The 26694-nt window shown below is 35.4% G+C and overlaps 1 protein-coding gene across 7 annotated transcripts in view; it reads right to left on the bottom strand.

Annotated features, from left to right (window-relative positions):
* BIRC6 (baculoviral IAP repeat containing 6) overlaps positions 1–26694 on the bottom strand; it is a 170949-nt gene that overhangs the window by 57938 nt on the left and 86317 nt on the right. For 6 of the 7 annotated variants that reach the window (XM_042891308.1, XM_042891327.1, XM_042891341.1 and 3 more), the window contains 14 exons: positions 24068–24268; positions 23152–23431; positions 21035–21291; positions 19680–19788; positions 18964–19185; positions 16246–17026; positions 15188–15331; positions 13687–13816; positions 10300–10431; positions 7883–8050; positions 6465–6638; positions 5332–5528; positions 3462–3762; positions 678–895 (listed from right to left, as the gene is read on the bottom strand). In XM_042891308.1, coding sequence (XP_042747242.1) covers positions 678–895; positions 3462–3762; positions 5332–5528; positions 6465–6638; positions 7883–8050; positions 10300–10431; positions 13687–13816; positions 15188–15331; positions 16246–17026; positions 18964–19185; positions 19680–19788; positions 21035–21291; positions 23152–23431; positions 24068–24268 — 3314 coding nt within the window. The remainder of the gene's footprint in view (positions 1–677; positions 896–3461; positions 3763–5331; positions 5529–6464; positions 6639–7882; positions 8051–10299; positions 10432–13686; positions 13817–15187; positions 15332–16245; positions 17027–18963; positions 19186–19679; positions 19789–21034; positions 21292–23151; positions 23432–24067; positions 24269–26694) is intronic. The other variant, XM_042891334.1, reaches the window with a different exon arrangement.

Raw genomic sequence — 26694 nt, 5'->3', positions numbered from 1 at the left:
ATTTAGCCACCAGAACTTTTTCCACACAAGTCTCTGCCGCCATACTGTAAGAGAGGGAAAGCCATCAACTAATTTTAAGCATGTTTTGAGGCAGTCTCAGGCAGAAATGGCACCTCATAATCCTAAAAAAAAAAAAGTTGATGCACATTCTGAATATAGGGTAGTCTAAGGTAAGCGCCTTGAAAAAGTTTTATTTTGGAGATCCACTTGGGATCCTGAAAAGTGTAGAAATATTAGATTTAAAGATTGCTTCACTAATTCATTAATTTTCACAACTCATTTATATTTATAAGCTTTTAAGAGGAAATAATTTGCAGTTAGTAGAGTTTAGATGGTGAATGCTAAATAAGGTAATGAGGTCATGCTAATGAATGATAATTAATAAAGAAAGAACAACCCTCCATTATCATGCCTCTCATACACTGAAAAAAATGATCCTGTGAAAGAAACTGATTACACCTTAATGCTTCATGATAAGCCTTCTTTGTTGGTTAAATTTTATGATTACTATGCTTATATGCAACAAGCAAGTATAATTACTTCAGTATTTTATAATTATTTTTCTTCTTCATTCAAATGCCAACTGTGTAGAAATTAAATTTTAATGAAAGTGGTGAATTATTTTCTTTTTTATAGCAAAAACTGTTACTTTGCAATTATTCTGCTACTAAACTTACCTCTGCCTGGTTGGGACTAGCATTGGGAACTCTTGGTGCATGGTGGCTTAGAGCAGACAGACAAGCAAGGATAAGATGTATAGCCCCAATTTCCAGTGCCATTCGCCTAAGCAGCACTCCATCATCAGTAGTCAATGGCGTAGTGCTGAACAAAGTGCGTAACACATGGAAGGGAAGGGTTGGAAGCACATTTGCTGAAGGAGACTGCAAGATATGACCTGGATTAAAAAAAATAATAAAAGTCACATTTTCTTTCTGTAGTTCAGTATTGTCTGTTAATCTTTGCAGTGATTTGCACAACACAACAATACAGAAATATACTAAGGACTTAAGCATTCCGCTATGGTAAGCTATCTAATATTAAATTTCTCTTAAGAACATTTTTTCAGAAGAATATTTCTTTATTTCCATTACGGACTTCGTTAAAATCAAAAGTTAGAATATTTGATTCACCATTTCCAGGGAGGAAAATTAACTCTTTAATAATCATGTATGTTCTCTGTATTTAACTACACTGCAGGTTATACTTCTAAATAAAAGAGAAAGATGCTGGTTCAGACTAATTCTTTCTTTCCAAGCCTTGCAAGCAGAATGAGTTAAAGGCACACAGATGGTCAACAAACAGCAGCTCAGCTGACAAGCAGCTGTAATGTATCATGATGTGTTTTTTGCTTTTTATACTCGTGACCAAATTATGAATTAAACCACCGCACAATCCAAGTTGTGATGTGACTCAAGTTGAATACGTGGTGAAATACTTGCATAATTTTAATTACATGAGCTGCATGCTTACATTTTGTAGATCTATCTAAAAAATTTAACCTGTCTGTATTACAAGCAAATTAAAAACATTACAAATAGTGGAACGACCTCCAAATGCAACAGATGTATTTGGGAACTGTCTCAATTTTTTTTTGTGTGTATTTAACAATGCATTTCACATTATGTCTACAGTGTATATGTAAAACACAGATATTTAAACACTGAAAATATTTCTAAATCGCCAACTTTGTTCAGAAGTTTCCTTCTCATTTTAAAGACGTTTATATTATTTTCTCCTTCAAGAGTCTATCAGCTATATCATCCAGAAGAGTTATTGAAGTACATTACAAATCTGGCTATGTATTTGTATGTATACATATCTAAACAAATGCACCAGTTTGTGTCTATTTGCTACTCTTTGTAAAGAAAAAAGAAGGATGCAAAACATTATTTGACCTGGGTCTTCCTACATAAAATAAGCCTGTCAGTTTTCCACAACTGAAGGTGTACCCAAATGACAATGGAGAAAAGGTAAAACTAAAAAGAAATCTAAACATATGCCCAAGATCTACCTTCACAGACAAATCAACCCATATTTAACATATAAACCCTGAATTTTTCAGTGCAGATCTCCATATTTTGTGAGAAGGATTATAGGGGTATTAAAAGATGTATTTACAAAAGGAAAGGAAAACATTAATACTTTATACAGAGAACTAGTGTAAACTACTGCAAACTGATACTGTATTTGATAAAGAGCTGAATTCACCCTTTTAGCTAGGAGAATGGAGAAACTGACTATTTAGTCCAGCAAAACCATAGGCTAAAAGGAAATACTATTCCAGTCATCAAGTACATGAGAAAGAAGAGTTATCCACAAAGAATAATGCAGGTACAAAGATAACTGGGCAAAAAACTGGATATGAGTAATTTTAGGCTGAAAATGAAAGACAGCTCCCATCTATCTGGAAAATGGTGTTCTGGAACTGTATTCCAATAGCAATAGTAGATGTGCTCAAGAAGAAAGAAAAGCAATCAAAAAAGGTCAAGTTTTGTGTTGGCCTCTTTCCCTATACAAAATGCATCTATAATTGTTTGCAAAAGCGAAGGACTGAAATCAACTCAAGAAAACAAAAATCAGAGTTAAGTGTATGCAGTCTTCTAGTTAATTACTATTTAAATCAGGTTGGAGTAATCAGCCAGTAAACTGCATAGCTGTTTGTTAAGCAGTGTATTCCTCACTACTGTCCTGTATCTAAATGTACAAGAACTAAAATATAAAACAGAAAGGACAGTAAGCAAGACTTACACTGCTGAACTGAAACAAAATGCAGGTGGTTAACATATGGAAAAACAGCGTTGTTTGCAAAGGCATAATGAAAGAAGTTTGAAAGTACTAGCATCTTTTGTTTTGAAAAACATTGAGAAATAATCAATACTAGAACTATATGCATTATTTGAGGTTGGAAAGACACTGACGACAAAGAATTTGTATGCTCATTTGTTCATTTGTCTAAGAATAGTCCCTTTATTCCTATGAACTCACACTATTACAACAGAGTTCACTCTTAGCTAATTGGTTGCAATAATCTTTAAATTATTCCCTCTTCTTCTGATGCAATCTCAAAGAGTTTATCCTACGTCTGCTTTAGCTTTGCTTCTATCTATGCTACTTTGAATTTGGCTGCAGGGATACCCAACATTTCCTCAACTAGTTGAGCACATCCTACTACCCAAGACAGTTCTGTCCAAGTGCACTGGCATTTTAACAATGTCATTTCTAAGTTCAATCAGTAGTTGTTTTACAATTACTCTAGCATCCAGATGTAAGCATATGAACACTGATGATTGTCACGAAACTTCATGAGGAAGAATTTCATATTCAGAGATGAGATTATGACAGCGCTAGCAAATTGCACAAACCATTTCTAACTTCCTGCTACACATATTACAGTATAAATAATTTTAAGTAAAATGATCTAGCCATGGTCTACAAAGAAACATAATAATTGCAGCACATACTTCCTTCACCATCATCTGTAACTCCCAACACCAATCTCAACAGACACTGAGCATGTTTCCGTTCTTTTAGCAGCACCTCAGCATAGCCCGGGAGACGAAGAAATAAACCAAAGGCAGCCAAAGAATGAGCAGGTATGGGAGACATAGTCTGAACTGTTGACTTGATCGGTGGAGGTTCTGCAGCAATTGTTTCTGGTGCTTCGTACACCAATTCTCCTGATTGTTCAATAGTAACCCATTCAAACTGATCACTGTCCTTCTGCTTTTCCTGTGTGGTTGATGTAACAACTGGAGTGCTCACCTTAAACAAGAACAAGAATTAAAAGAGCTGATAGCCATACAGCCAATTAGGATCTGAAGGACACAAAATCTTAATATGACAGATCTTTAAAATTCACATTAAATATAGTACTATTAACAGATGCATGGATCAGGGACTACCAAAAACACAGGGTCATATGAATCCAGTACAGTCACTCATGTCTTCCTAAATTTAACATCACAGAAGCTTCAAGCTTTTATAATATTTAAATACAATGACAAGTATCAGTAAAATAAAGCAAGATATGCGTAAAATTAAAAGCAAGAGTCTAAAGAATTCAAGAGTCTTTACCATGAATCTTCTATTTAGCATTACTGTACTTGCTTTGTTTTTACAATCACATAATTCTTATTCTGTATTTAAACGTACCACAAATAAGAAAAACATATTTCAAGAAAATAACTTCCCAGAACTTCCAGAAGACTTCAAAGAAGGGAAAAAAGGGATCAAATTTCTTATGGCCATAAGCTGACTTTTACCTGTTGCAGTATTACACAGATCTGTCTTTATCAATGCAGACTACATGCTATTTCACAGTATTTCCAAATTCCATAATCACCTATGCAAACACATTTCCTTAACTTTGAGATGTTCTACAGGCTTCGTGCGATCTCTCTAAAACATTTTCAGACAAACTACACTTCCATGTAACGTGCTGCCAGTAGCGAATGTGTTCTTCCTGAATTGCACTGCTATTTACAAATGACTCACACTAATCACCCTGATCTCATGACAGGCTATCCACTCCTGCCATAATTTTGCAGTCAAGGTACTCAGGAGCACCCTTCAGTCATGATCAACCTATTTCACAGGGAACAGATATTCACAATTTTTATTAGGTATATCAGTTAAAAAAATGTTAAGAAACACAACCAACCAAATAATTCTGGGGCTATTTCTGATTTTTTTTCATAATAAGGACCTGCATACCAAGAAAAGCAGCCAAAGAATTCCACACAAACACAACTGCTGACATTTTCAAAAAGCCTATCCACAGAAATTCTATATGTAATTATGATACTCAGAGATGCACACATGTACAAATAAATTACATGTTTACTATGAAATTCATATGCTATTATTATAAAATTGATTCAGATAAGGTTATTTATAATTATAATATATAAAATAAAATTATATAGTCCACACTGAAGATGGCATTTCACTTAACCACAAAAAAACGATCACTGAGAATAATTAAATGATATGTAAGTATGGCTTTATAGCACAACAGCAACTCTTTGCTACCATACCCTCCCAAGTATCTTAGGAGTTAACAGAGGTAAGGCAAGAAGAATACTGAATTCCTGCTTTTGTTTTACAAGAACATGGCTATTCAAGCAAACTGTAAGATGTCTAGGGAAACAGCATGTACAACTGTACTGCTGAGGAGTCATGCACTTGTGTATTTTAAAGTTGTTTCCTCTCCTGACTGAGATTTCAAAACGGAGATTTCAAACTCAACCACACAGAAATATGAGGAAAATACTGTTCTTGAACAAATAAAAAATTATTAGCATGCTTTTCCAGACTGATTTTTTCACTTACTTGCTGAATTACATCAGGATAAAGCATAGGGAGTCTCTCTGCAATTAGGGCCAATCCACCCATCCCTGCAAAAACTTGCAGTGGAGACTGAATGGGACATGTTTCAAGAAGTGATTCATCTAACACTGCATCCATGCACTCATCCCCAGGACTGATGGCTTCATCTTCAGGACAAGGACCCAGTAAATCTGTATGTTCTACAAAAACAGAAAGGTAAAACAAGTTAATAGGTCATCATCAATACTGTGCATTTTTTCCTCCTTCTCAGATAAAAAACTACATCAAAAGTAGGGTTTCCTTTTACAGTAAAAGCTGAGTCAAGAACTGAAATGAAGGTTAGGTTAGGTTATGGCTGGACTTGATGATCTTTAAGATCTTTTCCAACCTGAGCAATTCTATGATTCTGTGAATGAGTACACGAATATCCAAAGAAAATAAAAATATTAGTACCTTTTGGCAATTATAGCAAACTCATGTCAGAAGTATGGATAATTCATGCAGATTAATATGCTATTTATTACAATATACATAATACAATTATTCGAATATACATTTTTTACTGAAAATTAATCAGATTCTTCTTTAGGTTTTGTCTTTTTTAGAAAGAGATTGATCTATCTAACGAGTTTTTACAAAAGCCTCTGTCCTAAAACAGCTGCATGATTAACTTTGTAGTTCCATGCTGTGCAGGCAGATTGGTGATCACACCACCTTGGCTAAATTTCAAGGTCCCATTCCTCTAACTCCTTCCTTAAATAAACAATAACAAAATATTTCCAATCAGATTCCTGAGATGCAGATTTTCCCTCTTTTTTCCCCCCCTTCACTGTAACTAGAACATAGCAAGCAATGAGAAAAATCCCTAACAAGAAACAGACTATATTAGATGATTTTAAAAAGAATGTTCTTAAAAGCTGAAGTTATGAGACATGCTCAGATGGACTTGATAATAATTCCCATTTTCCATGAAGCATGTTAAGTACTCAGGCTACTGTAATAACATTTTTCACAGGTGTCTGTAAATGCTCCTGCATTACTTAATCTGCGCTGGCTATTAGCCCAAACACACACCACTGAGAGCTGGCATTATAAAGCCTTACAAAAAAGGGAAAAAAAAAACCCACAAAACTCACCTTTTTCTGTATGAAGACGTTTAAACGAGTCTGTTTTTGATAAGCTTGGATCTGAGATTACTTTGGACCCAAGCTTAACTGTCAAATCTATCGATCGGTATCCTTGAGGGAGTTTACGGTCATACAGGAGAGTCAGAAGCTGGGCAAGAGTCATTTCAGCAGGTAATGGCTGGCCTAAACAACAACGGCATTGAGTCAGAGTGGAACGTTATGAGAGGGTTATCATAACATACATGTCCATGCGCTGTTCTCCTGCTGCAGAAGCCAAGTATACTAAGTGGCTCTAAACCAAGGCCTTACTTCCAGTGTATATTCTCTTTGGAATTCCCTACAGCAGCTCTGTGTCAAAAGTCCAAAGCACTTGACATATTTAACAAATGGCTAAGGTTGTAATTTGATGTGCATTTCAATTGGGTACTGCCTTGCCCCCTGCTATTAAATCCAATTGATTACATTGTGGTGGCATAAAAGAATATGACAAGAGGATAAAAAGGCTGAAGTGGAAGAATCTGTAAAATAAAGAAACCTGCAGATCCTTTTCAGCGCTACAAACCCCAAGCCCACCTCAATACACCAATTTCAAGACACAACAACTCAAGAAAAAGTGAATGGCAGTGCAGGGAGTAATTTTCTCAGCAACAGTGTAGAAATGAAATGCACATGCAGCTACAGCCCAAATCGATCACTCATATCTGGAATTCGGCCACCGTGCTTAGGAAGAATACGTTATTCCTTGAAATTACAAGTTACTCTCAAGGCAGAACAAATTTTCCTGGTAATTATTAGACATAAAGGAAAATGTTTTAGAATTAGATGATTTAATATACTTAGCCAACTAATTTCATTTTGACAGTACTTGGCCAATTAACAGAAGTCCTGGTAAGGTTTTCTATGGCAATCCATCTCATCAACGGAGGATGGTGTCTAATGAAATGAATGCTAATTCTTGCTTCACTTACACAATGGCAGGACAGTCTTCCACTATTTTCCATCACTGATTCTGCACTTGTGTACATGCATGACAACTGTTAGGTGCATGAGAAGCGTGATCAATGAGACCATTACACAAATACAGAATGGTCTATAGCACAATTAGAGGACAGTCACTTTTTTAACAGCTATGTACTGAAGAAAGCATTAAGGGCAAAAATATCTTTGATTAGAGATCTGACATTTCTTAATTCCATCAGTTGCTTCCTTTTTCTTTTTTGGTCAAGTTACGAAGATACTATGAGGCTTCTGAAGATACTATGAGGCTTCATTTCCACTTGAAAGCAGTCTTCAGCCCAAAAGTGCTCTACTCATTATGTGAGTGAATAAACAAAGAAGTATGTCATCATTGTATTGTCTTTCTAAAGAAATAACAGCCACCAAAAAAGGTCATTTTTTTTAAGCTTAAAGACAGTTATTAAAGTTACCTGGTAGAAGTTTATGGTAGAGATGGAAAACTGGAACGCTAATAGTCTTGCTGGAAGATTCTGCTCCTGAGGAAGAGGTACCTACTTTATCTGCCATCACTCTTCCTCGTCTTGATGGTGGACGTGGAGGGGTAGATGAAACAGCTCTTTTTGACTGAGATTTCAAACCTAGTACAGAGATAATAATAATAATAAAGTTATTATAGCATTTAATAATTTCAGATAGCTAAGTTGCAGTGTAGCCAATCCTTTCAATTGTTGCAAAAAAAGTCATACTGGAAAACACAACTAATAAATATCAGAACAGCATTCACATATAAAATACATTTGAATTTAATCCCAGTATTTTTCACAGTTGTGCATCCTCCTAAGTCCCAAGTAAAAAACAAGCTGTAACTGTAAATTATTACTTTGATTTTGCCCTTAAACAGTTAAAGAGCCTGTCTATTAGGGGGACTGTCCTAGTTTTATCAGTATTCCATATGATGACATAATGATATGGTTTTTCTTTCCTTCTCCCTGAAAGGGGAAGAAAAGGCCCCCCCTTTCCCCGTTGCACTTGATAACATGACAGGGACCTATAGTAAATCTTTTTGAGGTTGTTTTTTCAAACTAAAATCAAGTAAGGTAAAAAATTTCTACATCGACAGATATTTCAATGCACAGTCCAAGATAAACATCTGACTTACCAGGTGACTTCAGCTACAGTACTGACATTAGAACAAGTGATGAAAAGTACCTTTAAATGTACTTTTAAAACTGCTTTAGTCAGAACCTTGTTAAGAACTATGTAAAAATTAAAGGGTTTAATAGGTACATGAAAGCTTACTAAGCTTATGTATCAAAACTGCCACATTTTGAGACAGTCAATGATGAAGTATACTGAAACTGGATTAATAACATGTTCTGCCAACTGTATAGAAGGGCAAGAAGTCAGCAGATCTACACAGGAATATATGTGCAACTACTGGATCATAATCAACCAAGAGCAGCTGTAAAAGTAACATTATCCTGACCAGAAATGTTATAATATGCTTTGACTCCACCTTCTTAGTAGGATAAGCTACAATACTCAGCTAATTTCAGTCTAACAGTCTTTCTCAAGAAGATCAGGTTCCAAATAACATCTCTCTCTAACAATTTTACCAATAGGGAACAGGTAAAATAGTGACTGCATGAGTATGAGGAAACAAAAAAAAATGTACAAAAAAAAAAAAAAGAATATAACAAGACACAGACAAAAGACTCCATGAGAAGGCAGTTAAAAACAAATATAAATTAAATCTACACTTAAGCTGTTTTACTTAAATGGAAGAAACACAAGCTAGAAGGAAGAACTTAAATCTTTCTTTTTGAACAGGAAATTGATTATATGAAGCAGCACGACCAGAGATGCAAGTGGGATGAGACACAGCTAACTACACTATGACCTACTTTCAGTGCTAATATGTTGTTTTCTTCCTAGTTTCTTTGTTCATGCTTTAACCCTTCACTTATGATCACTTTAGATCATATCCTGCCTAAGTGGCACCTATTGCAAAAATCTCTCTCTCTCAAAAAAAAAAAAAAAAAAAAAAAAGATGTTATAATTAACAATAAGCTGTATTGTTTTAAATATATACCGAGATCCATGAAACTGCTGCCCTACTGAACAGCTGAATTTAGAATTACTGCTATATCTAAAATCTTAATTAAAAGCTTAAGAAACACTGGTGCCAGAAGTCAAAGAAAATCAGCATCACGAAGTGTAAATGACATTGAGAATGCTCAATGAGGGCAGAAACCTAGATAAGGGTAGTTTGAAGTTCAATAACCTCTCACACACTAGACCCCCAAAAAGAAAGACCAATGATCTCTACAGCCATCATCTGAACTGTAATGTTGTACCACTGCAAGATTACCTTACTCAATCTATAGCCCCTGTAGCAATGGAGCAATATCCTTCATTTGTGCTTTGCAAGTGGAATAATCTGGTTTTATTCTGACAGTTTTAAATACGTGAAGTACAGGAATACTTTCATTTCCAAAACATAATGTAGAAGTAGGTGATTAAACTCTGAAGCACTAGCCAATGGAAAAAGGCAGAGGAATTAATACTCAACCTATAATAACAGCAGGCAAATACTAATATCTTAGCACATAATCTAAACTCTGAGTGTGCATCTACAACACACTAGCCACAGCACCCACAACAGACAGCCAACTTTAGGTACAATTTACCAGAATCTATCAGCAGATAGTAGAGACAGTAGTTCAATCTGGATCTGATCTTTGCTGCTTAGCAGCCAGTTAGGTTAACTGGGCATTACAATTCTGTCTTAAGATCGTTAATAATTAAATGAATAACTGTAGATTTGATTTCCCTCACTCCTTTAATGTCTGAAAGATAATTTTTCAGAAGATGAACAAAAACATACCAGAAGCAACAACAACACTGTAATTGTCCTGGAACCCATTTTCTGCCTTAACTTTTTCTTTTTCTTCATAGTTCTTCTTTTCTTTATCTTCTTTTTGTTCATTAATTAGCTTAGCTGTGATACTGGGTGTATCTATACAGGAGAAAAAAAATCAAAACAGGAGAGAATGTTATTTTAATATAACACATTGATTTTGTTACCAGTTTCTAGTCTGTTAACGCAACTATATTTGAACTATTTCTGTGGCTTAGATTTCCATCCCAGGCAACAATATTCTTATAAATATTTAAGAATTTAAGTATTACAAGTGCAATCTCCCCTCCCTCCAATCTGCCCTTTAACAATTTAAAACTGTTACAACCTAAATCTGTTACATGATAAGTCAAGTATACTTATGTTAAAACACAACTGCAACAAATAAAAGAGATTAGAAAAAGATAAGACAAGCAAGTGAGTGAGAATCAAATCAAACCTAAGTAAAAAAAAGAAATGTATTTACTTATTTTTAAAGGATATCTACAGACTTACTTATATCGTTGTATTTAAGCCTAAGCATCTAGATAGCATTTTCAGATCTGGTGAAATTATGAGATGCATAAAGAACACATCCAAAACTTGTGCATTTGCTTTAGTAAATACTTACTGCAGTACAATAATTTCAGTTTGATCATTAATGTAGATCAAAGACATCAGCAAGCAGCTTAAAAAATTATTCATTGTTCATTTCAATGGATTATTTTACACCTTGTAACCCATTGGTATCAAAATCTTTAAATCATTCTCCAGTTTCCTTGGAGAAGATACATAGTGTGAAAATGCTGTTACTCAGGACCTAATATATATTTACATCTATTTACGTACATACCTGCGTGTATATTTATTTATAGACATGTATTTCAGACTTGGTGTGGATATCCTCATTAGCACTTTTAATATCCTCATCGTTATTACTTATATACTAATCAGTAGTTTGGTCTCGTGGGCTGAATGCCCATTGATTGGTGGACAATATAAACTTCATTAATAAAACTACTGAAGATGCTTAAGACAACAAATTTTTATTACTCAGATAATATCTACATTTGTCATTCAGTCTTTCTGACCTGTCATGATCAGCAAATTAAAACTAATGTGGATGGAATACAGAACAACTGATACTCATTCTAGACTATTCCATCTGCCATGACACTGCGTACTTTCTTCCTCTGGTGAAGGGATGTGAGCAGCAAATTTAGCAATGCTTTTACACCATATTTTCTTGTTTTTTTCTTTTTTAAGGCAGTGAGAAAAAATATTAGATCAACACTCTTATTTTATATACAGAAAGTATGAAATGATCAGTGTGAGATCTTAATGTAACAGAAGACCTTCAAAGAATAGCTAAGAAAGAAAAAAGAAATTAATCCACGGACCAGTCTTCAAAACAGGATCTTCAAAACTTCCTACTGTTGCAGTGGTAGCAGCCTGTTTTTCCTTTGCCACTACCAATCCAGCCCATCTCTCCCCTCCTTTCACCCTAAACATACAGTTCTTTCCTTGTATATTAGTTGTCTTCACTATCCTAACCATGAACTTCACGGAAAGATACACAGGAATCACAAAGCTTTTAATATCATCAGAAAAATCACAACAGATACAGGAGGGAAGCGTAAAACAACATGAACCTTTCCAGAACTCTAATTCTTTCAATTTAAAATGAGACAATTCTGTAGCATAAAGCGAAGTTATGATGTGCTATGAAGTCAGCATTTGATCCATTTCATTATGTGCATTACTGTACATCACATCAGCACGTTCCCTTCTCCAGACCCTATTAGCAGTGGCTATCAGGCTGAGCACAATACACCAAGGCAGCTGATCAGTACAGGTTATGTCACTGCTCAACAACTGATCTTCACCTCATGTGCATCAACTGTTTCTCTCATTGAAGTATTTCTGACCATAAATGGCAGAAGGAACTTGGAAGCTCTTGGACAGACATTCCACACATGATCATGTCTGAACACTAAGTTAATAAAGACTTCTATACAAAACAGCATAGTATTCCGTAGTAAATAAACTTCAAGCATTTTTCTAGGCTTCACTGATTTTAATTAACATTCCAAAACACGTGCTGTTTTTCTCAAGCGCCATTACTGTACTTCTATCACTTCATTAGATAACATAGTTATTGTCCAAATGCAGTTATTAATTATGTAAATGCATAGATTTTAACCAGATATTAAAAGGCAACAGTTCTTCTGAACTCCACGAAGAACTGCTTAAGAAATTAAATTTGATCCTACAGTCAAAAAAAGTTAATGCATATGTATAAGGATTATGTACCCAACCAGGTACATATGCAAGCCCTTCACAGTGTACATCCGCAGTATGGCAAAATCTTAACAACTGTGATCATTCTTTTACTTTGATTTGCTATTATTGACGACATCGTAAGATTAAAGTGGAATTACTGGTGTTCCCCTTCCATCACTCTGTTTCTTTTCTTTGAATTCTACATGCTTGATATTGATTTTTTTAAGGTAACATATTTTGCTCTATTTTTTACCTGAAGTGAATCAACTTGATGATTTCACCTAGAGAGTTCTGGCACAAACTCAATACCTTTAGGACAATCTCTACATTTTGAAAAAGATCATTAACCATAATCTTAAACATGCAGGTCTATTTTCTGAAGTATTAATTGAATATCAAGGTGAGATTCATTTTAAGGTTAAGGCATCTCCCATTCATGCACTGAATCTCATATCATGGCCTATGGAAGCCTAATCAAAGCCCCCCACAGATTCATTTCTCCACATAAATTCAAGTAGTGTAACGAAATATTTCATTTCATAAAAATAAATGAAAGTCATGCCTTATAATTTGAAAATTAATCTCTACAAGCAAATCAAGCTTTCCAATCTCCATGTAGTACGTAAACTGAAGTGCTTGCATAGTATACAAATGTATATTCAAAGAAATTGGATCATTAGTGCTCTTCTCATAGCAACACCATTGAGATAACCATTTAAGTTTCAGGATATTGAAGTGACATTACTGGGATTTAAGTGAAAGGGTATTCTGAAGATCAATATTTGCAGTATGACTTGAGAAATTTAAGAATACATGAGTACTTAAAAACAAAAACAACAACAACAACAACAAAAAACAACAAAAATCCCACCCTCCCCTCTGTAATGGTATCTTAATTGGAGTTTAATGGAAGGAAAAAATAGTATACAACCAGCAAAGTGCATTTTAAACAGAACATGCAAGGTATATTCAAAAGATTATAATTTAAACCTCTGTATCAACAAGTACCTAGGAACACTGCAAATATACAGGTATCAAAAAAAAAGGAAATATTAACTATCTTAAAAATAAAACGAACTGTTGTAAACTTGCCTGACACACGATCGAGAACTTCAGCTAGAGTTGTTGAGACAGGTAAATGAAGAGTACGAAATTTGTGCCCAGCTCCATACATTGGATGTTGAATTACATGACTAGTAGCATTAATTCTACCTTTGTACAGCTGAAAGATAAAAAGTTAACATGCTTTTAAGATTCAGAAATAAGTTAAAACACTAAGTTTCTATGAATATATCTCAGCAAAATAAAATTAACTCTTACGTGTGTTTAAAATGAAAACTTACCTACCCTTCAACTTTAGAGGATCAAATTACTTCTCTCGAGTCCTGACTTGTGAATAAAGTTCTTCTACTCAGTGCATTTACTTTTTATGATGGATAACTAAGTCTTCATTAGTTCACATATTTCAAGTACTTTAGTATCACATATTTTAGCCTGATGCTGATGCGTGTTCATACTTTTATATTGTTCTTTGCTTGCAATAACTTTACAAACTTTTCCGCACAAAGAGCTATTGCTTCCTTTTCCAAACCATCAGGAAAACTGTTTACTAATATTTATACATAGAACCAATTTAATACTTCATAACAATGGAAAACTGACTTAAATATAAAGTTTTCCTAAGAACTTCAGAAATAAAGAGGGGATCCAACACATTAAAGATTAATCTGCTAGATATATTAGAAATATACTCTGCATATTCAGATCACTTTTCAGTCTTCTCTTCAGGTGTGAAAGGAGGAATCTTCTACCCACTAAGAACAGCCAGACTGTTTCTTCAGATGAAACTGAATTACCTGGCAACTTGTTTTTAAGAACTTGTTTCAGTCTCAACTTATTCAGTAACTCTGCAAAAATCTGTTCTATGTAAACCATCTTATTAGAAAACTGATACTACCTTGATGATACCAAAAGCCATATTAAGAATTGATCCCAGCCAGGTTGAAACAAAACATTTAAACATCTTTGTACTAAAACTTATGTGCTCTCCCTTTTCCATTTAACACTATCTAGCTTCCCTGTCATATATAAAAGCACAGCAGTTCAGTCACCAATTGTAACTCTGTTCTGGTGAAGAAGTGTAAATGCATGAAGTTGCTTTACAGATCAGTTCAAAAATTTTTTAGTGATGTTACGGCTAACGTTGAAGGATCTCTGCCAGTTTTGGAGCATCAAAATTCAGACAGTTCCTCAACAAAATTTAAAATGAAGAACTGATGCAAGGACTAGAACTTACATCTATGTTTCTTGCTAATATTTAAGAATACTATTAAAAGGTCTTATGGAAGCATAAGATAAATTCCAGTTTTCTATTCTGTCAGAACATAAATGTTTTCAGCAAGATGGCTTTCTCTCAAAACAATGCCTTGAAATTTCTTTTAAAATGCTGAATTACAATTCACCTAAACATTACTTTCCAGATACATACAGAAGGAAAAGCTGCTGCCTGACCTTTCAAAGTTGAATAGACATTGATTTTGGTGGGGGGTTAAATTTGAGCCATGTTGCCCATGTAGATAGCAAAAACTCTTACTGGACATGGGGACTGAAGAAACAAAGTCACTTTCTCATCCTCGAGCATTAGCTGCAAAAAAAGCCTCCGAATAAATCCTGAAATGTTTCCAGAGGTCGGGAGGTTCCCACGTTGAGGAGAAGACTGGAACAATTCACAGAGAACCTGGGAATACAAAATTACATCATATTTAAAATATTTCTATATTTAGGTCTCCAAAATACAGCTCTATATAGCCATAATAAGCAATGCCTAAGATCTACCTTCAGCTATCATTCAAATCAGATCAGAAATGAGCACCACTGAAGAAACTATCAACAGAAAAAAAATTAAAAATGCATAAAATACTGAATACAGCAAAGTAATTGTAAACATGTAGAGTACTAAGAAAAATAAAAGCTGAAGAAGAAGCATTCAGAAAAATAACTTTTGAATTCCTAAAGCAAGATCTTCCTATTCTGTAGCAAAGCGTCAGAGAAATGTGCTGACTTATTTTTTACTCAAGTTAACTGTTCCTGGGGCACGGACTTTCTTAATATTGAAAGAAAAAATCATTTTAACTGTACTTTCGTTCAGCTAGGTCTGAAAGGTTAACAACTGTGATGAAATTAGCTGAATTTGCATTAGAATAGTGAACTGTTCTGTAATATTCCACATATTCCTGGATACCATACACGTCTATGTAAACAAACAGCAATTTTTCTTCAATTTCCTAATTTAAAATACGTGAATGGAGCTTTATTTTCAAATACCACTTCAAAAGAGTTTAAACCTATGTACTTAAATACAGTATTGTGGATTAAGGTCTGAAGTGTCTTGTTAAGGCCATACATCTTGATACAGCCAAGTGGAATACAAATCCATACACAGCACTGAACGGCCATGTCCAAGTATTCTTATAGTTTTTTAAGTCTGACCAACACGCTAACAGTTTCAACACAAAACTCTCCCAGTTGATGACAACTTACAAAACAAATACCTTAAAGAAAGAAGGAAAAAAAGAAGTTTCAGAATTAGAAACTACGCAAATTTTGACACATTAACAAAGAAATGACAATCTCATTTATTTTCTGTCTCACCTGTGCCATAAGCCTCTGGTTATTAGGATGGCAAGAAATGCACTGTAAGAAGAAAGCAACTGTCGCATTTTCAATTGCTGTCCGCTGCTGAGTGGTCAACCCTGCTGTTACAGTTGAAGAAAGCAAGCTGGATCTTGCACTTGTCTGTTGTGCAGTCACATTGTGTCCTCCAGAAGTAGCACCAGAATGGCACAACAGAAATAAAAGTGCTGTCCACAGCGGATTGACTTCAGAACCACCCAACCAGTCCTTCATTATATGGCTGTTGCCAACTTCTGTCAAAAACCTGAGAACAGGAGCAACCAGGTCTGCTGTGATAGGCATTTTATTAAAGTGCTGTGGGACATGGTGCCTCCTGAGTCTATCCTGGGTGATATCTGTTGATTGTGCATTGCAGTCCGAGCTAGAAGTATGGTTAAAGCAAAAACTAGCAAGACTTCTTACAAGCAGTGAAGGCAAACCTGAGTCCAATAACTGCTTGATAGCTTCAGGAGACTGAGATGAGGCAGCAAGAGTAGCCAAGTGAGACTCTGTTAGTGCAAGGGGTGCTTGTGCGTTTTTAGAGTCATCTGTTAAAGACGAAGTGAGGTCCTGCTTTTTGCTGTCATCAGTCATGGACAGTCTGTGTTGACACTGCATTGGAGGAGGAGTGATACCCATCCATCCCATAAGTAAGGAAAAGTAATTTGGGTGGATGTGGCACATTGAGCAAAGCAAGCTATCAACTGCTTTCTTCAAAACCATGTTGCAGGGAAGAGACATGGACCAGTTAAACAGTGATCTGTAGAAGACAAAAATAACATCAAAACATAGATAGCTTGCCACTCATATTCTCTTTGTCATTTTATACATCATCTTTCACATTAACTATTTACTATTCTAGAAACTATTGTAAAACTGAGCTGAGTTTGACAGCCGCTTTTGGATCACTGTATTAGCAGGACATTCATTACCCAAAAGGCATGCCTCATCCCTACATCTGAATTTATTTCATCACACTGTATTAAAAATAGCTTAGAGGTCGCTCTTGCTGGGATGTTGCCATCAAAGACAGGATTTCTGTCTTTGGACAGCTGTCAATTTACACATTTTTGAGATAACTGCAACGTCTCTGTGCTTAGTACTCTTCAAGATGCAGCTACTAGAATGGCACACATTTTCCACAAAGTTCTCTTATTTAGTCCTTTGCTTTTCTCTCCTCCCCCCACCCACCTTTTTTTAAACATTTCTTTTATTAGAATTCTAACTGAAGATGTTACACAGAAAATGAAAGCAGGAAGAATCTCACTGGTTGAATGACACTATTCTTACTATCCTTAGGACACAGGCTAAAAACAAGTACCTTTAAGCTCACTTCTATTCAAATAATATCACATCAAAAGCACTTGAATGCAAAAGCTAATTTTGTTCCAATTATTCAGCTTATACTTGCAAACTGGTATTTACAAATTAGTGAAAATATTATACTTCACCTACTTGTAACAAGCAGGTACAAAGAAATATTTTAAAAAGCAGTTTTCTGAATTGCATTCGAGTTACTATGACTTATCATACCATATACAAGATACCGTACACAAGATACATAATCTTGAACTCTAAACATACACATTAATGCACACTTTGTGGCACTGTGATGTTAGTATTTTAATAATTTGAATGTATCATCCCATATCACATTTCTATTTAGAGGATAAGAATTGTTTTTCCCTCCTCTGGATGGAAATACTACTTTATGTTTAGTTGAAGAGAATTGAAGACTCCAAAAGAGAATGCAGATCTAACAAATGTTAGTTTCAATGCTGGCTGATTAAAAACTGCTCCAAGACAGAAAACTAACTGTGACTTCTGAAAAGTTCCCAAACTTTGAGTGGCAAGTGTTTTTTAAAATCAATATATAACAGCACACAAACTCTTCACCAACTATAAATTCAACACAATCCTTCCACCAGGATTTTCTAGATAAGTTTATTTCTGTAGAAAAATAAAACTCTTTTCCAACAAGATATTAAAAATAACTAAGGAATAAATTAGTATCTACTGGTAAAAACAGAAGTAGTGAAATCAAACATGGGAATGACTGGAAAATACATCCAGAGGAGAAGTGACGTGTCACATGAAGAACAACTCTCTTTTTGAAATAATTTTGAAAACGAAATTATTTCAAAAGTTGAAATATCAAAGAAGATGAAAACAGTGGAGATGTTATTTTTCTTAGAAGAATTATTTTTCCCATGTTTAACAAAAATCCTTCTCTACTCATTTAAAAATATATAATATAATTTGCTCCAGATGCTGGCTGATATGAATTATAGTTTTACTTGGCAGGAAGTAAAGGAACAGGACTATACTGCAACATGCATACTGAAACTAGGTACAACAGTTTTATTAGCATTTCTTCATTTCATCCTATCCAACAGACAGGAATTCAATTGTTAATCCCACTTCCATATTGGTCCAAATCCAATTGGCTTATTCATTTAAAGAAATCTATTTTATTATCTCTCTTCTCAAATGTTATAATTCTTAATATGTGCCTGTTTATATACATGTTTAGATCTAAAAGCCACCTGTTTAGATATCTTTTTTAGTATTCACTCTTTCAACTAGCATCAGGGATGTCCATTTTCACTACTTATTCCACTTCAAGCTGTATTATTTCAGAACAAAATAATTTAGTTAGAAAAGTATGTACTACAATACTTTGTTTGCTTTACTTACTCAAAGAGCTCTCTGTCCAGCAATGCAGGTAAATCATATTCAACAAGCAGTTCATAGCTATGCCACAGAATCGCTGCTACACAATGCAAGTGGGAAGGAGATGGCATCAAAAGACCATACTCTCTTGTTGAGCTATTTGGACAAATGTAGCTGACCCGGCCACTTTTTTTCATAGCTGCAACTCTTGCAGAATCACTGACCCATTTTAACAGTGCTTGAATCCTGGAAGGCAAGATGATGTAGTACATTACAAAGGGTCAAAGAAACACTCAAAAAGAAATTAACTTGTCTCTGAGTAGGTTGATTTAGGCATTTATCACTTTCTTTGAAGCAGAGATCAAGAATGAGCTCAAACTCCGTTTTCAAGACTTAAATCACTAACAGCGCAAAAGAAATTAAAAACACATATCATCTTTGACAGTCAAATGTAAGTTTTCTTAGTACAGAAAAGGAAAACATAGAAGGTAACTAAGTTCTAAGTATTTGAGAGAAAATTCAGCTGAACACTAAGAGTTTTCTCACTTTCCTAAGACCAAATAAGAGAGGGGAAGCCTTCTCCGTAAAGGATGGAAAGAGCTGGAACGGAAAGCTGAAAGGCTTCTTTAGATTTAGGTGCTTCCAGTCTGTATTAAAAATCAGATTTTAAAAGGCTCTGCTTTCGTGTCACTATTTAGCGAACTATACGCACTCTCACAGGATAATCCAAATAACATTACCTATCTTTTGTTCCAGGATCTTGAGTTGTTCCCAGCTGATAAAGAATGTCTATTGTGGAGTCAGAAGAGAGACCATTTAATCTTCCAAACAGTAAAGGGCTATTCAGATCTTGCCGCATTAAAAAAAAAAAAAAAAAAAAAAAAAAAAAAAGACAAGAAATGGGGGGTTTGGGAGGAAGTGGGAGAGGGGAAAACAACAGAAGTACTTACATACATATTTTTTAAAAGTACTCACAAAACTGTTAAAGAATTGCAATGTTAACACTGAACTGAGCTTTGCCATTAACATATGCAGGCTAAGACATCACTATCATGATATTCCACACTTAATACGTTCAATATAATGTCCAGCCTTACTATAGAAGAAAAAAATTAATTGCAACACTCATCAGACAGAAGACTTGCAGATTTAACTAGTAGGATTTTCCTCAACGTATCCCAAAAGGCATAGAATCCAGTCACAGAATCAAGAACATGACTAATTACAATAGAGCTGTCAAGCCTCATGCATCTGAGAAGCAAATGTTTGGTTCAATATGGAAGCTCATTTAATTCCAATTTCCCCCAACATGACTTTAGTCCAGGAATTCCTTGGATTATTTCCAACTCATTTTCTCCATCCTATATTCCCCATCTCCTGTCCTTTAGTAAACTACTCTCCTATTTAACAGCATTCCAATAAAGGATAATGTGCTACTCTGTCACATTATCTCATGGTGAAGTATCACAGGAGGTATTTTGTAAAGGTGTTTTCTGTTAGAATCGGCAACTTCAAAACAGCACAAATAACAGTTAGATCTCTTTTACTGGAAAGCCACTAAACAGCAAAGCAAAGTGATATAGAAGCATAAACATGCAAAAACCCCGCAGTACATTGACTGAAGAGCTGCTGCTGTGGGACAGATCAGTTGCTGAATAATTGCCTCACTTAGTGCTATTCAAATTTTACTCTATCCTACAGCTTATTACAGATCAAACACTACCATACTTATTTTCCTTAGAACTACTCTGAGGTATTCTTTATGTTAAAACATCCACACTGCGTACAGGTATACACACAGCTGCACTTAGGATATACTGCACAGCCTACTTTTGTGACTTCACAACATTCCCCTTATCGTATATTCAGCACAAATCAAAACAGAGCTGGTTGCACTGTTTTACTATTTTAGAGCTACTCAGACACAAAGCTCTGCCATGCCCAGAAATATAATGGCAAGATAAACAATGTTGCCATGAAAAAACAACAAGTATTGGCAAGCAGAATTCAAACTCTGAAAGTAACATGCAAGTACTAAATTTGTAATACAAGCAACTTTTAAAGCAACAATTGAAAAGAAAGACAATGCACTCACCTGCAGGGTCACTTCCTGATGCTGAGCAGTTTCTGAGAAGAATGTCAATCAATTTGAGGCCTATTCTGGTGGACTGCAGCCCAATTTTTACAAGCACAGCCTCAATATTTGGAGAATGCATACCACAGTATGGTGACATGAGTAATGCAGCACACGTCTGCAACAGATTAGCAGTGGGTGCTGCAGCACTAGCCATCATTCCTTCTAAATCACTTATATGAGTGAGGCAGTGGTGCAATAATCTTAACCATCCAATACTGAAAAAAAGAAAAAGAGGAAAATGAGCAAAACGTGTCATTTCCTCATTCTATTTTTCATCTTGTATTAGATTCTATGACAAGTATTGCAGAAAACTTCTGTGACACCATAAGGCAATCTGAGAAAAGTAAATTGAAATAACTCCATCTAAGAGTACAATGTAACATACATTAGTGTTACTGTTGCAATTACTACTTTGAGTTCCTAAGAAAGGCAGGATTCATGGGTAATGGTAGTATTTTTATGGTTTGGGTTTTTTTTTTTTAGCATTATATTATCATGTACAGGGACAAACCACACTTTTTTCTAGCTCTGAAGAACTCCTTACAGCCTGCAATAAATGCGTATGTAATGGCAAAAGTCATATAAATATGAAAGATGAAATAGCACGTCTCCTCACTTGGACACAAATGGATTGACACACAAGGTCAAGATCCTGCAGTAATAGTTGGCAACTACTTATTATACATCTCTCCTAAAAACAAGGGCTTTTGAGAGGATTAATAGTTTGCAAAGGCAGGGCTAGCTGTGCACCTTTTTAGGATCATTCACAACCTACAGTGACAATCAGTGAGCACAGAGTCCCACCTGACATAAAAACCACAGGAAAACTACAGAAATTAGATTTGTTTCTCATTGCATTTCTTCCCCAAGATCTCTTTTGAACAATATTGCTCACTATTCCTTTTAATAGTAACAAGTAATCCTAATGCAATCTAAATTGTACATGAAATAAATGACACCATTTCATTAACAAGTTTTCATGCTTAATTTTGCCCACTTTTTTGAGATGGGGAGGCAGTCAAACTATGAGAAGCTTGTAAGATATATCTTACACAAAGTTTGCATTTTTATTTTAGGAAAAAAATATTCCAAAATATTTATCATGAAAATAATAAATTCTCAGCTATGTCTAAATCAAAATTATACTGAAGTTTATTTAACGTATCTATCAAATTACTGCCATGAGTCTTTTGAGATACTTATCAAAATAAGCTGAAAACTACAGTAAAACATTTCAAGATGTTCAGAACGTGCACTCACGCTCTCTTTAGTAGTAATTGTTTTTGTTTAACTTGTAGCTAACTTTTTCTGAAGTACAAATATAAAAGAAGAACAATTTGTCTATGAAAATCGGTTTTGCTGCTATTCAAGATCATGTATCAGTTTCAGTTACACAGCTTCTATAAAATATACGCCAGACAGCATGCATGGTTCTCTGAATTCCCATACTTTCAAGTTTTGTTTTTTCTCAAAGGCATAAAATACTTTAAAATTGTCCTCATATCTCCTTTTCAACCTTAAAAACAACAAGATTCAAAGCTGAAACATTCCAAAGTCATGAATTTTAATCATTAAGTAAGCTAAATTTCAATCAAATCAATAACCTAAAATATTTACCTGTAAATGATTAAATTCAGGTTGAAAAACATTGAGGTTGTCCTTAAATGTCTGCTTTTATTTTAAAAGTATGAAATTCAAAATCACACGTAAGCCAATCAAAGCTTTTGAAAAGAGTTCTTGCTTATATGCCAGAATCACAACATTCAGTTCCTATTTCTCAATTGTTTGTAAATAGAAATATTGGATACAACTTCCACAAAGCATTCTGTTGTTCTATTTCTGCTTCAACACTTACGTAAGTTTCCTGACTTTAGAAGAGGTAAGAAATATGCTGCTACTTAAATATTTTTTGGACAATTGTCTATAATTACGAACACCAAATGTAAGTTTTAATGCTTTCACATCCTTTGTTTTTGTTCACCACTACAGAGATGAAACATTTTCATTTTACATATAAAGAATAAGCACACTACAAACCATGCTCTAGTCTCTGTCAACTGATACTAGAAGCTTACCTTGTTTTAGAGACCTGATCCTCAGAAGGAAGGAATGGATTATTGACTGTTGCAGATGAGGTGTTTCCAAAAGCTGTGAGGCCCAACAGTTTGATTTGAGAGAGGCCTAACGTACTGGCATCCCGTGGACGATGGAGACGAAGACAGACAGCTGATGCAACTTCAGCTTTTACAAGCTGTATTTTTATGTATGTGAGACCGCTTGTGATAACAGGAGTTGACAAAGGTAACATATTGACACCATCTGCACTTATTTCAACAGATACTGACGAAGGGCAAGCTACGGAGCAAGGTAAGAAGGTTTAATACCATTTAAAAACCTGTACTGGTTTGAATTTTAAGCATTAAACATGTATTCATTTTAAGGATAAAGATGATGAAAATGAACTTCAGCAAACACTACTGCAAAACCACAGCTATAGTATGTGTCCTGTGTGATAACACACGGTGAAACGCATCAGCATTTGGATACATGGGTTATGCAGCTTATTCCAAGGACGTGAGATGAAGAAAAGTCCTGTCAGTATAAATATCACATTTTTTTCTTTTTTGGGCTGTGGCAATAAGAGCTAAGGAAAATAAGAAAATTTCTCTCTCATGCTTCATTGCAACTCCCATACAACTCCATTTTGCCTGAAGGCTTGTGATCAACATCACATTCTCTTAAATTTTGAGAAGTTTGAGAAGTTTTCTGGCATACTGATGTTAATGCCATGAGACGTGCACTATGATACATGAAATCAATCAGAATCAGAGCCTTCAACTCTCAAGAGAAGCTGAACTAGGAAGCTTTTCAACTCATTTACTGGCATTCTTCATACAGTGTATCTGCTTCTGTTCTTCTGATGTTGTTTCTGACACTGCTAAACCTTACTCATAAAACTTTCAAATCAGTGGTGTCAGCAAATAGACTTACTTGCAAGAGAAGCCAGATGAGGCTGGATGTGTATCTCTTTGAGCAGCACTGCTGCAGGAAGATGAATTGTGAGATCACACCAAGCCTCCTCAGGTAAAAATATGTATGACCACGCAGCAGATCGAGCTCTTCTATGTGGAGGAGTAGCCTGTAACAGTACTTCAGCAGGTTGGGCAGTAGGGCTGCTTGAGGTGATGGAACCTACAAAAAAAAAAAAGCAGAATCAACATTATTTATACATATTTATTAATTAAATCCAGATTAATTTACCACCTGAATTATGAAAAACAATTTTTAATATCTGTTTTGTTTATTCATACATTCCATACATGATCATGGTAACTGCTGACATATTTTAATTTTCAAGAGTTTTATATATAGTTTGCCTACCTACATGAATGTGCATGTGCTTGAATGTTTGCTAGAGTATATCTATCAAACCCCTGAACTTTTCATCAAGATTTAATTACAGAAGCAAGCCAATCAAAAGGTCCAGGTTGAACAGTATGCTTATAACTTGAACTCTGTTCATTCATAGTAAACCTAATGAAAATTTTAAAGGTTTCAATATTAAAATGGTAAGAAATGTCTTTATAATAATAATCTGCAAACATTTTTTCTGAAAAAGTTTTGTTTAATATGAGAACCCTTTTTCTAAGGGTTAGACACCAAATCCAAAAGCCTATAACTGCATCAACAATCTACTTTTCAAATCTTAGAATGACTCAAGAACAAAGTAAAAAGACCCAGGCTATGCCATCTCTAGCAAGATGTGTGACTCAGCAAGACTGGATCTGTGCTGTTCCAACTACAAATACATGAGGTGTTTTAATTTTGAGCAGCTCCATCTGCATCCTATGACTGACTGCCTATTCTTAGTTAGAGGTGAATTCCTGAAGTACACATTTTGACACATTTTCATCACAAATGAATTCAGTTTGTGCCTCAGATAATATCAACCAATGAGAATCAAAGTGTAGAAAGTGAAGTCCATCGGAAGGTACACTTTAAAAGAACGCTCTCAATAGAAAATGAAATATTAAGATAGATAAACTCAAAGCAGAACACCAATAACTGCAGCACTTTCCAAGGCTGAAGATGAAATGCGCAAGAAACCACTGTGATATGTTTAGGATTTTCACTACTGAAAGTGACTGCGTGCCAACATCTGCAGGTTTCTCAAATTTATCTCTTCAGAATTTGTGAATAGTGAAGTAGATTAAGAATGGTTCCACATTCTGATAAATAAACCTTTTGTTTTCTTCCTAATGTCATTTTATTTGATTATTTTAAATTTGAATGAAAGGACTGAAAGGGACTTCTTTCTTGTCCTACAGTATTTCCAAAGCTTTTTAAAAAATAATCTGTTCTTCACTCATGACAATAAGATACAGGACATACGCATTTGTCAGCTACACTGGGCTAATGAGCACAAACATGAATCAAGACATTAGTAGTGGAAGAAAGAAAACCTCAGCAAAATATTAGAGTGCATTCACACATTAAAACTCATGCATTTTAATATGTGGTAGCCATTATATTGATATTTATATTGATACCAAAAAAGCAGTGCAATTCTAACAAATGTTCATGCAGGTAGCATTGATGCATCTAGGTACAAGCATGAGAACAGTATCAGCAAGAATAGCCCAATGCTCCAGTATCTGCTGTGGTCTGACCTAGCTCCGGCTCATTCTGAGTGAAATGCTATGAAATGCTTCTGTAACAGCTGGATTAAATCTGTTGTGCATTAAGTGCAGCCAGTGAGTCTCAGTGGATTACCGCAGAAACTGGTCTGGAACTGTGTATTCAAACAACCCAGGGGAGGAAGGGGCTTACCTTGAATCAATGACTACATCACATACTGACCATTTCCTTTCCTTCCATCCCCCAACCAAACAAGCTCTTATTAACATGGAGGAGGAGTTCACCAAGCAATTTCTTTTCTCACTCAGCAACATCTTGAAACACTAGTACCCTCTCTGTTTAGAAGGTGTGGTAGAAGGTGTGGTACTTCAATATTTGACACAGTACCTCTTATTAAGAACATGATGTGTACTACTGGACAGTCAGCTGAATATGAGCCACCACTGTGCCCAGGTGGCCAGGAAGGCCAATGGCATGGTGTGGTGAACAGGACTAGGGAAGTCATCCTGCCCCTGCACTCGACATTGGTGAGGCCTCACCTCAAGTACTGTGTTCAGTTTTGGGCACCTCAGTACAGAAAGGACATTGAGGTGCTGGAGCAGGTCCAAAGAAGGGCAACAAGGCTTGTGAAGTGCTTGGAGAATATGCCCTATGAAGAGAGACTGAAGGAATAGGGGATGTTCTATCTGGGGAAAAGGAGGCTGAGGGGAGACCTTATTGCTCTCTTCTAATAACTGAAAGGTGTTTACAGCGAGAGCAGGGTTGGTCTCTTCTTGCTGGTGACAGGATGAGGGGAAACGGCCTCAAGTTGCGCCACGGTAAGTTTAGGTTGGATATCAGGAAAAACTTCTTCACAGAAGGGATTGTTAAGCACTGGAATAGGCTCCCCAGGGAGGTGGTAGAGTCACCATCCCTGGATGCGTTTAAAATCTGTTTGGATGTGGTGCTCAGGGACACGATTTAGTGGAGGGTTGTTAGTT

Source organism: Lagopus leucura, unplaced genomic scaffold (genome assembly GCF_019238085.1).
Source record: "Lagopus leucura isolate 7727_CA_CO unplaced genomic scaffold, USGS_WTPT01 Super-Scaffold_73, whole genome shotgun sequence".
Lineage (NCBI taxonomy): Eukaryota > Metazoa > Chordata > Aves > Galliformes > Phasianidae > Lagopus > Lagopus leucura.
Note: the sequence above shows the minus strand (reverse complement) of the source record. Positions and strands in the feature narration are given on the sequence as shown.